The sequence below is a fragment of the Streptopelia decaocto genome (assembly GCF_964273445.1).
Source record: "Streptopelia decaocto genome assembly, chromosome: 2".
NCBI lineage: Eukaryota > Metazoa > Chordata > Aves > Columbiformes > Columbidae > Streptopelia > Streptopelia decaocto.
Window position 1 is genome coordinate 44162900 of NC_138655.1, and position 14315 is coordinate 44177214.

The window sequence follows — 14315 nt, forward strand, 5'->3', positions numbered from 1 at the left end:
ATGGGACCACTAACTGGCTTCAGGCGAGTGTAGACAGGTGGGGTTTTTTTACTCCCTAACAATCATCCCTCAGCTAAAACCTCTCGCCTCCAAGTGAAGGGGATTAAAGCAGTCATGAGATTTTTAAGACTGGCAGAGCTGTAGGAGTGGTAAACAGTGGCTGTGGTACAGCACTGCACCCAGCACAACTCTCTGGTATGATGGACTAAGACTCTCAAGGTGAACATACAGCTAGGTTCATCAAGATTAAAAAGCAAAACAAAAAAAACTTCCCCTCAATCTCTTTTCAGATTTTCTGCAAAGATTACGTCACTATGGATTTTATTGGTAAATACCTCCTGACCCCCCCGGAACTCTGCATGGGAACCATCAAACAGTATTTACCAAGTTTTCAAAGAGTGTAAGTAACTGTATTTCACTTAAAAAAAAAAAAAAAAACAACAACAACAACAACAACAAAAAAAAAAAAACACAACAAAAAACACCCATGCTTACAGGCACCAATAGTCTTTAATTTAGAAGTTTAATCATGAAATGGTACTACATAAACTGGAACCCATCAGAAATCTGTGAAATTAACAATTATTTTAATTGCAACAATGAGAAAGGAATAAAAGCAGAATCAGTAAATAAAGACTTAAATTAAGCAGAAAGGTTTGCTTTCATACATATGGAGTTACTTCTGACATCGCATTCTAAACCACCAAATTAATAGAAGCAAGAAGTGCACTATCCCAGAGGACAAGTTAAAAAAGAAGTTACAGCTATGCTTTTATCCAGAATCTGCACAACCCAAAAAAAAACATAAGGGGGGGGGGGGTGGGAAGAACCTTCAATATCCTTTAGTAAGACCAACAATTTTGACTGGATCAATAAAGGGGAATTAGCTGGAGGAACCTGCTCTTGCTAGTATGTTAAGACAGTTCCACAGCTGGTAGTGCCAGATCACCCACTAGTACAGAGATTTAATCAGCATTAAGACAGAACACATAATTGCACTTAGGTCAGATCTGACAGAACACACTGGCTACACTAAATCACATTTTTAAACAATTCACACGGACACACTCCTGCAAATACAGTTGGGAGTCCAAGCTCCCTGCATGTCAAATGATTCTTTGCCATGTAACAAGACATGAGTGGGCTAATCTGCACTCTGCTCTTCTCCCTGCTGCCATAACCCTAATTTTTCGTAGGCTGGCTCAGAGCTTCAAGTGTGAGATTCTGTTATATACAAAACTATTTTTATAATATTTGTCTATTACAATATTCATACCAACATTCAGTTTCTCTTAAAATCCTCCTTAGCTCTTGGCTTAAACCACTCCTCAAAGTTACATCCATACCAGGAACCTTTTACCGTAATTATACCAGCGCACCCCATGCTGCCCACACACTCCTCAACACAGCTATAAAAACAAATCTTAATATGGACTCAAGAACAAGTTATATCAGTAAATTATACATTAAAACAGCTAGGATATTGTCAGGGATGCTATTCTTCCTGATTGAGATAGCTATGCCAGGAAAAGTCTGCAGTATAAACACTTCTGAATGTATCAATTTTGAACCTTTTGCCCATGGACTTCAGCAAACAGAAACCAAAAAAACTGTGTATAGCTTGGTGACGAAAACTCTCAAACCCCATTTAACAGCTTCAGGCTGCCAGAAAAATAAGTATTTTTTAATGACAAGGAAGCAGGGAGGGATGTCAGCCTTGCAAGCTCTAAGCCATAATAAAATTTCTCCTGAGGCAGGAAGAGAAACACAGAAAATATCTCTATTCCATAGAGAAACATAGAAAATATCAAGTTCCTTTCAGCCTGAACAATTCAGAAGTCATCTTGCTCTGGACAAAATAGAGGAAGAAACTAAAATACTGTACTAACAACAACAACGTACCACACACCCACAAAAAGAACATAAACTAGCAAAGGCTCTGAAATGGGCAATACACAGAAAAAAAAAAGGGAAACAGGGCTAGCGTAAGTGAAATGCTAACATATTTTGTTCTGGCTGCAGAATATATTCCTGTGGAATTAAATTTTTGGAAGACAGTCCGCAAAAAAAAATATTTTTTTAAATGTGATCTATACGTTTTGTTTGCCAGTTACCCTGCTCACATCACATATTCTTTTGACTGGTAAAATATTAATAATCTGTGAATTCACACACACAAAAAAATGGCTGACTTACTATCTGAGGTTGATCACAGTAACCTGGCTCTAAAACCAGAAGTATTTCTAGTAGCTTACCTATTAACAAGGTTGGAGATAGGAGTTTTGTCTCCAAAAGAATTCTATCACCACCATTAGTAGCAGAGAGCAGCAATTCAACAGTAAACTTTTTGTTTGTTTGAAATCAAGAACGTTACTAAACACATAGTAAAAGTACTGTTTCTACTATTGAAGAAAACAACGTGGTTTTTGTTCAAGGCAAATAGCCATTTTCAGTGAAAAACAAGACTTTTTTTTCCAGTAACTGCAAAAGCATCCAGTTGCTGCTGTGGAACTCAGTCTGAATCAACCCAACCATGCGCTACCGAATGTACAGTCAGCCTGCACTGAGAAAACTGTACCTTCATTAAATGGGTTTGATACATCTGAATATTTCTGTTAATTGAAGCTTCTGCTTTCTTAGAATTATGGGTGCTTTCCAATCAAGTTTTGATAAACTTCAGAAAAACTCAAATTCAGAATTCTGTATATCAGTAGTGTTCATAAGGCTACCTTTACCATACACTATTTTTGTCTACTTTCCTTGAGCAACTATGGCAATGAAATTTGGGCAACAGAATATTCTGCATTAACAGTTTTTAACTTCAATTGGGAGAGTACTATGTTATCTTAAATGGTGTAATGAAGGTATGTAGCAGCAATATGTGGTCCATACACATTGAACAGGATTGTGAATAAGGTACTAAGCAATTATAGCATGTATGGATGAAATGCCACATAACACAAGTATAATATTTTTAAAGGAACATTTCAGTCATCACTGATTTTGTCACATAAAAACAAAAAGATGCACTTCTATCAATGATAACAGAATACAGAGGGACTTTTAATAAAGTCACTCAGTACAGAAAGATGACATAAAAAGACAACAGATATCAGAGACCCCAGAGCAGTCTGTCTTTCCAAAACTAATCATGGGCAACCCCTCAAAAACAACAGTGATCTCAAATGCTTTCTTCTCCATTTGCTAGTGTCTAAACTATGTATTGTGTCAATCAGTTGACCAGAGATTTGTCATGACTGTCCACAACTGGCAAAGCTGTAAGCAACAACAGTTTAGAGTTGCAGACTCACGAAGACTAACTAAGCTTTATCTGTGGAAAATTTCTAGCAACAGAAGTTCAAAAATAAAAACAAGTCTGACGTAACCAGGTAAAAATCCATTTCCATGCAAAATGAAATTATTCATCCCAAAACAAATAGACAAACAAGATGAATAACTACCAGAATTAATGAGTACCAGCTAAGTTTTTATAACTCAAGTAAACAGATGTACATCGATGAAAAGGTATAGATCAAATGGTTATTTATGCAATGTGTTCAATTTCTCTCATAATTTAAAGCCAGTTTTGCTACAACCCTAGACATTAGAAAACTGTCATCTTGCAAGAATTAAAGAAATCACCTGTACTCAACAGAACTGGTAAGAACTGAATGGCTTATTCCACTACTTTGCAGGACTAAAATTATGTATATATTTATATAAAACATAATATATTTGACTATGCAGGAGCTCTGTAACTGGTTAACTTCTTTTGCCTTTCACAATATTTAAAATTTTTTAAAAAATGAAAGCACACAGGTTGAAAGACTTTGAGGACGTGAAGTTCTAGGAACTATGTTGATGTTAAAGTATGCATTTCATCAGTCTTTTTGGTTTTTTCTTATGAAGTCACATCACTTGCCGAGGAACATTTCCCAGCAGAAGCCAAGAAACAGTCACAGCAGTATGAAAGTTATAAACTTTCATCTTAAAACCTACCTTTCAGCTAAAGCTAACCAAAGTAATCTTCCTTTTCAAAATTACACTGGTGATAGTTTCTATTTATTTCACTTAAATGAAATCTTGTATTTGTTGGTATCTTAACAGACACCACTCAAAACTGAAGTTAGGGTCAATGAAAACAACTTCAGTGGGAAATTTCTTTAATATTTGGGTCTGGCCATGGTCATAAACGTTCTATACATAGCTTGTGTTAAGAAGGTAGCTAATGAGAAACCATATTAATACAGCAGAAGCCTCGGTCATTTAATGAAACCCAGCACGCACATTTTGGCTGAGAGGAAAAGGTCTGGAGGGGTGTAGGGGTATTTAAATATTTAGGGTAGGGCACAAACACTACTGTTTAAAACAACAGTAATTTCATTGAAGACAGAACACAGATTTACAGAAGTCAATTTCTTTCCTTTTTCTTTCAGTTTCATTATGCCTATTCATACCATTAAGACACTGTCAGTTATCTACCACCCGTAATAATTGGAAATGATAAATTCCAAACAGCATGATATTTACATGTTGACCTGTTCTTCGCAGTAGTCGTTCTAGTTGCCCTGTGTTAAAATTTGCATTTAATATAACTTAAGTTGCTCCATCTCATATTTCAGGTTCAGCTGCCAAATACAGTACAACAGGTCTTCAAAGTAAAACAGAACCTTATACTTGCATTATTAGGGGAAGGAAGACTCCTAACTTGGAAAGAAAAAGCCGCACGCACAAGTATGGTCTACTACCTGTCAGCTCCCACTTTCAAGGCTGAGCCCACCTCAGAAGCATTTGGTGGTATCCAAAGCTCTCATTTCACTATCACATACATCTTACCAGCTGCACTCACAGAACAGAGAACGTAGTATATAGTGATGGACAGCCTCACAAGGACGGAGAGGTAGTAATAGCAGCTCACTTTACACAGCCACAGCTTTGCATTTAATTAAAAATAGTATATTTACACACCAGGCAATCCTAATGGAGCTTTCAGTATATGAACAATACTAATGTTTATCTAGTTTGGGAGGTGGGAAGGGAAGAAGCAAGTTTCTACAGATCTGAGCACTAGCAGTTGATGTCACAAACACACCTGATAATAGCTTAAACCACAAATCCTTATGCTGAAGTAAGAGATCTCAGCATTTCAAAATTGCAAAAGCAACGCCAGTTTATTTTATGTTTCAGTTGCTGTTGGTTTCAAAGAAAGAATGACAAGATCTCAGACTCGACTTCTGCAGGAGTGGGCATTTCAAGTGTTTAACTTCATAAGAAAAATTATGTGCAATTTTAGGTTTCATTAATTCTGTTTTTAATTATGAGAAATTACTAGCAGAACAATAGCTCCACTGTCACGGCATCTTCACCTAGGAAGTCCTCCCTTCTTTTCTTTGATCCTGCCTCTTAAGTAACCAGAATAAAGTGAGCTAACTGCTCCTAGTCATTTTGAGTTTTACCATTCTGTTTGATAATTAATCGGATTATTTACTCAAGATAGCCTTGTGGAGGGGTTTTTTCCTGCAATGGTCAATGTCCTCCAGGAAAATATCATATCTGTTTAGTTTTTATTCACTTCTAACCATGATCATGGCCACTCCACTTCCCTGCTCCCCACTGTCACCCCTTTCCCAGAAGGGCAGCAGACCAGGAGACATGGCTGCCATTTTCTTATGAAGTTACATCACTTGCCGAGGAACACTTCCCAGCAGAAGCCAAGAAACAGTCACAGCAGTATGCTCCTCCACCCTCCCACCAGCACCCATGCAGAAGACATTTCTCTCAAATCCAGGCAAGTTTTTTCCCATTCTGCACCTTCTCTCCTTACCAAGATTCACACCTCGCTGAAAACCTCCGTTCCCCATCTCCTGCAGACCGATTTCCAAATACCCTCTTCACTCTCCTGATGTTTTACGTAGCAACAATACTCTAAACATCCTAAAGTTGTACGAGGTACAACAGTAAGTGTGAGCCATGGTACGTACGTTAGTGAGGAGCAGCACAGAGAGCACGTAAGACTGGATATATGCGCACACAGAATACAGTCCAGATCTGAGAAAACCTCCAACTGGACTCAATTGTTTTAGCAAGGATACAACAACAGTTACAGTTCCTTTCAGCCTATCTTTGCATTTTCATGCAAATACAATCATCTTGAGAACAGTTACTGGCATGAAATTACTAATGGTGCTCATATAAACTGCACTTACATAGAAGCTTGGTCCACTACAGACACATATGTTGTTAGACTACAAAACAGTGAAGGCACAAGCAAGCTCTTAGTAAAAAAAACAAAGAGAAAAAAAAAACAAAAACCAAACACCTTGAAAAAGCTCACACACAAGGTTTAAATAATTAAAATATCTCATAAAAAGAACCTCAAAAAAAAACAGTCAGCACACCAATAGAAAACCATAGTATAAAAACCACTGACTACAGTCTTAAAAGACAATTTGTGTAAATTGGGTAAAACTAATTTTACAAATTTGCACCAATTATAGCTGCACAAATTTAACAGTCTATATTATACCTAAGTGCATGCTTTCTGCTATAAACAAGACCATCGCTACCTTGGAGTTTAGCTACATCAAACACTGCATGTCCAGTTGTGCCCAACCATAAGAAAAAACATACAAGAATTAAACACTTAAGTCACTAAACAGCACATCAATTGACATCCAAGCTGTTTTGGTGAAGGGTGGAAATGTATAGGTTTTAAAAGTTAAACTCTTTATAGGAAATCACTGCAGGAAACACAGATGAGATATTAAATGGTTCAACTATCTTCCCATATGTTTTGTTATAATATATGAAGTGACAGATTACAAAAATGACACACTGTGATGCTTACCAAATTGAGAATTTTATTGCTGTTTCAATTTTGTACTAAACAACACAAGGCAGGAAGCCAATAAAGAGAAGTTAGAAAAGATACCTGTCACTTCAAAAACCATCAGCAATATTGTGATTTAATAGACTAAGGAATCAAGATTTTATCAGACAAATCTTTCCAATTTCTCTCCTCAGAAACTAAAAACAAAAACAAACCAAAAAAACACCAAACACACCCTTGCTTGGTGCAAATTAACCTATTAAAAACAAAGTTATATAAAGGCATGAAAAGCAAAAGGAAAGGTATACTGGTAAAAAGGCTCAATTTTTAAAAAAGTTTTTTTTTTTTAACCTGAGATAGTGTTGGCAGAGAGGAAAAAGGATTTCAAATACATACTTTTTAAGGTACCTTTTAAAGTAAGATGACATAAAAAAATTTGTTTCAGACAAAGGGGACAGGAAAAGTGGGAGATTAGAGGAACCCAGAAAAGGCCAATATCTCTTGTCACAAAGTCGTTTTCACAGGGTCTGTTCTAACAGTAAAAATATGTGTGACCCAGATAACAAGAGTAGCATCAAGGACTTAGTTTAGTAAAGCTGTAAAGCTGTCTAAAACAGGTTACGTGCCATTGATTAGCAAACAGTTGTTCTAAGACTTGCATGAAGGTCCTTTCCAACATGACTCAGCACCTACCCACAGTCCAAAACATAAAGATCCTTTACCAATGTAAACCAAATAATGAGATCCATTATTACTCTTTCAGTTATACACATAAACATACACTTATGGATATAATCACCAAATGTACCAATCACCACATATTTAGCAACGAGAACTGCCATTATGTTATTTTCCTACATGAGTCTTGACAGTCATATTTCAGCCTGCAATTGTCTATATGGCATATCTCAAAAGTTCAAATTACTTAATATTTACATATGACATATTCCACTCCAGTGAGAAGAAAGCTTACAACTTCATCCTTGAAAAAAGTTCTAAGTTATATGAATAAAACTGGACACTTTACTATGACTATATTGGTATCCTGAGTAAAGGACATTATATGTACTGGGAAAAATGTTTTTTATATACTCAAGCAAAATTCAAACCCATGCAACTATCCAGTTATGAATACTTACAAATGCAATCAAAGGTGATTTTTTTCTTAGTGCATTTTAAATGTCTAATGCAAAAATTTTTAAAAAGGGGATACTGAGTCTACCTAGATGTTAGGCATAATTTTTCGGACAACATTTTTTAAATCTAGTTGAAGCTTCTCATCCTTCTGAAATAAAGGATTAATTTAGAGCTCTAAAGTTCTAAGTGTTGAAGGCTCCGTTTGTTCCAAAATGCTAACTAGAAATGATTTAGAGTCACGTACTTAAGGCACCACACATTTTTGAAAAGGCTGTAAAACAGAAGCTCATGTTATTCAGAACCAGATTCATAGTCATAAGTTTTTGCCCTGATGTATTGATTTTATTCAAAATATTGTTTGAATTGTATCTCATTAGTGTCTTCCAAATGACAAACACAAAGAAAAACATTCTTCTGGGCAAGGCAGAATATAGCAAAACCCTTCTGAGTACAGCTTAAACCAAGAATATTTTGAATACCTCCCCAATAGCACTTTCTTGTCTTTCCACAACACGTGCTGAGCTTCCCACAGTGTAGTTGAGACAGCAAAGCAACAAAAATCTAAGAGACATGAGTAGCTGAAGCTGATCTAGGACCTTGCATCAAGTTTTGTTTGGATAAAGCACAAGCTATAGTCTAGGAAAATACATGTAAGAGTAGGGAGAGAGAGGAAAAAGGGTCCGTCAACAAAATGAGGCTGAACAGTTTCACAGCATGTACTTAACACTGCCTTTGGAAAAATCTTCCGTAAGGCAAAACACAAACACTACCAAATATGTACGTAATTCAACTCCAGCAACTACTCATAAGATTTGGCAATCTTATTCTCACACATGAGAAGTCTTCTCATCCATGCTTAGATTTATAGTATGGACCATCTGCCTCCAACTGCTGAAAGGCAGTTCTTCCTGTAACTCTGTGTGTTGTATCTTCATCCAGGCTAAAATTTCCCAGGATTGTGCAAAATAGCTTAGGTAATGGGCTTTCATACTATGCCTGATAACATCCCTGAATTTCAAACAAACTCTTAAACAAATAGAAGATTACAAAGCAGGCCACTTTTTTATCTCAGAAGGAAGGTGTTTAGCCTGTGAGCATACTCTTACACAGTTACTGGGCTTGTATTTAAAGACAGAGTTGTAAAATAACAGCAACAAAGACAAGAAAACACGCAAAGCTTCAAGAAGAAATATATGCCTATATATGCCACAGAGCTGAAAAGAACTGATGGTCTATATATAGTTTAAAAGTCCTTTGTAAGCTAGATTGTTCTCAACTCAGCTGAAGCACATCTAAATTATTTGTGGCTTGCCAAAATGTTTTCAAGCAAGCAGAACAATCACAGTTGCAATTCCTTGTGCATAGGACAGGATGGAAAATGCCCCACACAGAGTGCTTGCTGCCTCACTGAATACAGTACTTGACTTCTTTTGTTTTGTATGATTACTTGCAGCTTCAAGAAGTCTGTGCTTACAGAGCTAACATTATAAATACACAGAACAAATTATAAGGACTGTAAAATTCTAAACAGCTTTTAAACTGACTTCTTGGACAGGTTCTGGATAAGTGAACAAAGTGATGGAGGCATAATAGAGAAAAAGGGAGGGAGCAATAATATCCTGAACGATAAAACATACTAGATAGAAAATAGACAACTATTTCCTCCACAAGGAAAGAAAGAGGGGGGATATGGGCATCCAACAGCTCAGAGGAAAAGAGAAGCCTACCTGCACAGAGTTTAACACACAAGTTTTCTAGAGATGAAGCTTAAAATATACCAACTCCTATATGGAAAAAAAAAGTTTTTAAAACATTACTTCTACATCCCACTTATGAATACAGGTTATGGTGATCCATCAGTCTCTACCCCACCAAGCACAAGACAGACATCAGATTGATTTGAAATGGAGAAGAGTTGCAAAGGATTTAAGGGAAAGCATTACGAAATAGTATCTCAAATTATGGAATCTTTTCCAATGGAGGATTTTAGGAAAAAAAAAAGTTTTAAAAACAAAACAAAAACAACAACAAAAACCCCAGTCATCAGGAAAGATACAGTCAGTCCTTGCTGCAAAGCTCAGGGAGTTAGACTGAATGCACTCACAACCACTTCCAGTCCTTCATTTTTAATATCATCTTCCTTACAGCTGCAGTCATGCACACTTAGAACTGCTTTCACCAGCACTAAATGTTTGTACATAGAAGTTAAAAAAATAAACTTAAGAAAACAAGGCACTGACATGGACCACTGTGCCATTTCTATTCAATCAATCACATATAAATTCAAAGGCAAATAAAATTTTGCATGGGTAACATAAGTCACATAAAGAAGCCAATTCATCCTTAAAGACTATAATATCTCAAAATGAGAAGCACTGATTTTACAGAAAAAATACTTGTATGGAATCTAGCTGTGCCCCTCCAAAGAAATTAAGCATGCTTTCAATAGAGGTTACTTGTGCCTACATACTAGAAGTAAATCAGGAATCTCACACAGAGTTGCTAACTGTATATCAGTCAATTTTCTTCCCCTGAGTGCACAGTTTCAGCAAACCAACAGGAATTTTCATTACCTGAGCCCGGTTCACCCTCCCCCTAGCTACTGAAGCCCTGGAAGGAGAGGAAGGAGACAAAAGCTTTAGCAGCCTGTAGTTAGAGCAGAGTACTAGACACTGCTGCCTTAATTCTCATCTTTTCACACATAAGTTCTAAACACTTAGTGACATGATCACTGTTTTTAGGAAACATTCACATTTTAGCTAGATACCTTATGTGTATAGGCTATAGATGTAATTTTAAGTAAAACACAAATTATGGACAAGCAGAAATTAACTCCTGAATTAACTTATTTTAATTATGTTATTGGTCTATTTCTTTCTCTCAAGTTACACAAGTAATTTTAAATGGCATGCTTTGGTAAATCATTTCTTTTCACCTGAAACTATGTTTAATCACATCTTCTGCTCTGTATTTTCAAAGATGTCAATAGAATAAATCTCCAGATAACCAATTTGAAATTGGCTGATTATATCAACAACAGCTGTTCTCTTTTTTAAAAAATGACTTGTTTTTTCCCAGACCTCCAGCAGGACCCATACAAACAACTCAAATCCAGCTTCAAGCAGAAGCAGTTGAAATATTAGAAGATCAATCAAACTGTAGCTTACAAATGTCAGTTTCTAGGACACGTAATATTTACATGTAAAATCAATCAATATAGATTATTTTAGAAAGCGGGTAAGATACTTATTTGAAAACAATATAATGCTGACATACATAGTTTCTTTACCACATGTTACAGAACAGCTACTTTCAAAGTAAATTACCTGTTGTTAAAGGCATGTCATTTTTTTACAAGATTGTTCGAAGAACTAGCGAGCCCAGGAAAGGAATTTCTGGGATAAAACTAGAGACAGTTGACCTTAGTGAAAGTTTTCCTGTTGACTTCCTTGGGGCTAGAATTTAATTCCTGGACTTCATGCAACCAAAACATTCCTTTTTTTTCTGAAATAAATGATTAAGTTGCACTTTACAGCAAGAGCAGATGAAAAATCACAGAGCTATGTAGAGCTAAATCTTACATCTATAGTAAATCATTCCCTTCCCTGCTCCACAAATGAGTATAACACACCTTCCTGACAAGGGCAGTTCTGGATGAAGTCTTAAAAAAAAAAAATATCTAAATTTCTGTGTATTATGTGGAAAGAACAGAACAAACATCCCCAGCCCCCCAAATCTATGCATATACCAATGAAAAGCCAAGAGTATTTTCACCACAGGAACAAGTATTTTGCTTTAGAAGCACTGACTAATTTTTCCAGCATTTTTTTTAATGATTCTGTCTGCTCGCTTCATTTTACTACGATTTCATTTATTGAACAATGCATACATACATACAGGACTAGCACTTTACATTTTTTGGAACAGATAAATGTACAAATAGTTTTCTACATCTCCCTCTTTTTTTGAATTCTAGGTGCGCCTATATTTCTGAGACAAAACCACACTGAGTAAGCATATATAGGAGATTTTAAAATATCACATGCAAAACTTTGAAGACCATTTATAGCAGTAAAACTGAGAAAGCTTAGTAAAAAAATATTTCTTCTTATAGAGCTGAATGTTCTGTAGGAAGAAAACAGTTTTTCATACTATGCAATTTTTTTAGTATCTGACATTCTGCTCTACCCAGGTTGAATGGACTGTGATGTGAAACACCAATACTCAATACACATGACCTAAACCAACTTTACTTCCTGTGCATGATGAGAAAACTCAGGTCAGATCCCAGACATAAGCTGAAGTCTTTTGGAGTTGCTGCATAATAAAACTAATAATAAAATCCTTTGAAACTTAAACACAAGGAAGTAAGCCAATACATTTTAACAAAACAAAATTCAGTAATTCATAGCCAAGTAAATACTTTAGTTTCTCTCATATGTCCATTCTAGCTCAGCTTATCATAGGCAAGAGCGTCTCTTTTTGGACTTCTCTTTCACAGTATTGGAAAAGCTGCTCTATGCCCCAATTTGTTGTAACTTTACTAAATTCCACTCTATAAATCTCACATCCCAAAATGCACATTACCAATTGGAGAGGACTCTCCTGTTCCAAAAAAACTCCCCAAGCTCTCCTCACAGAATCAGCAGTAAGGTACCCAAATCAGTTTCAATACATAGATGTTTCTTCTGTTTTGTTATAGTCTCAGTCTCCCAATGATCCAATGGATTGGAAGCAGAAATAAATTAGTGGCCAATGTTCACCTTAGACTGACCACTGAAGTCAATTCATTCCTCAGTCCTGAGTACTGCCAATCCCACTTACAAAAACTCAGGGATGAGAGAAGGGGAAATGAGGCCCTGAAGACTTCAGCTTTTTGTACTGGGGAAAGGTTATTTTATATTTCAAGCCTCTCATCAAATTAAACTGTGACAATATAACTGTGCTTCTTAAACTTCTGCATTTAGTATTTGAAACAATATTCTTGTCCCTTTGTTTGCCACCACCTTCCATGATAGTCTTCCATGCAAATACTCAACACATGCTATACTGGTTGCTGATATAGGATTCCTGGGATGACTTGCAGCTCTTTTCCCTTCCATTTGCCTATATGAGAGACCCTTTAGTTCCAACGCTCATCTAGTAAAAGAGAGCAAGATGCTTCACTCCTCTTCCCCCCTTATGCTGCAGTCACCACCAAACTGAAGTACCTTTGCCCCAGAACACCACATAGGCCTGACCTCTTTCCCCCTGCATCAAGAGGAAAAAAGGACAATCCCCTCATTTTAGACAGTGCTATACCATGACTTCTATACTCACCAGATAGTACATCAGCACAAACCATTGAATCATATAACTGTTTTGGTCAGAAAAGACCTCAGGGTCATCAAGTCCAGCCATAACTACAGCACTAAAACATGTCCCTAAGAACAAATCTTTTTACTGCAGCATTTTTACCAGGCTAGTGATATCTCCCTTCCCTATACACACACACATCTATCCATTCTTGTCGTTCAGCAGGTGAAAGTCTCCTCCAGTACTCCACTACGTTCATTATAGAAAATGGAGCCACTCATCCCACCATTCATCCCTTAGGCCAAGCTCTCACAGGACTATCGCTGCCCTACAGACGGGAGAGATCAGCTTGGAGCATAACTTTGCCCGGCGGCCCTAGGGCTTCCCTTTTCCTCGTCAGAGGATAATGCCTCCCCGCTCCGATCGCTCCCGTCAGAGACGGCTCGCCCCCCTGCCCGCCCGCCCCGAAAAAGGAGACCCCTCCGGCCTTCACGGGGCGCCTCCCCAGCACCAGCCCAACGCCCCGCTTCCCCGCGCCAGCCCCAGGCCCACCGAGCCCCCTCACAGACCTGTGGATCCAGCCATCTTGTCCAAACCCCCCCCGCCGGTCCGGGCCTGCACGCAACGCTCGTCACTTCCGCTTGACGCAACGCGTCACTTCCCACAGAGCAACAGCAGCAACTCTGGAGCGCGGAAAAGGCACGGGACGGGAAAGACGCGCCAGCGTCGGGGGCGGGGCCAAGGCTAGAGGGCGGGGCCGGACGGGGCGGGGCCAATGAGAGGGGGCGGGGCCAATGAGAGGGGGCGGGGCCCGGGCCCGGGCCCGGGCGGTGCCGGGGCCCCATACTGCGGGCCCGGCCGGTGGGGTTCCGCTCTGCTGCCTGACGAGCCTGCGGCTCCCGGGCCTCCCAAGCCGTCCGCTGCCGCTAGCGCCTTCCGCATCCTACCCGGGATCCGCAACCGCAGAGCGACACCGCTTCTGGGGCGTGCTGGCAGGTACGGAGAGACGGCTTCCCTCACAGATCTCGGTGACAGCAGCGTCTGAGCGCGCCCC

The 14315-nt window shown here is 38.3% G+C and overlaps 1 protein-coding gene across 1 annotated transcript in view; it reads right to left on the bottom strand.

Moving 5' to 3' along the window:
* UBE2V2 (ubiquitin conjugating enzyme E2 V2) overlaps positions 1–13965 on the bottom strand; it is a 29083-nt gene extending 15118 nt beyond the window's left edge. Inside the window, exon 1 of the mRNA XM_082044641.1 lies at positions 13831–13965. Coding sequence (XP_081900767.1) covers positions 13831–13846 — 16 coding nt within the window. The 5' untranslated portion in view covers positions 13847–13965. The remainder of the gene's footprint in view (positions 1–13830) is intronic.
* Between the last annotated feature and the right edge of the window lie 350 nt (positions 13966–14315).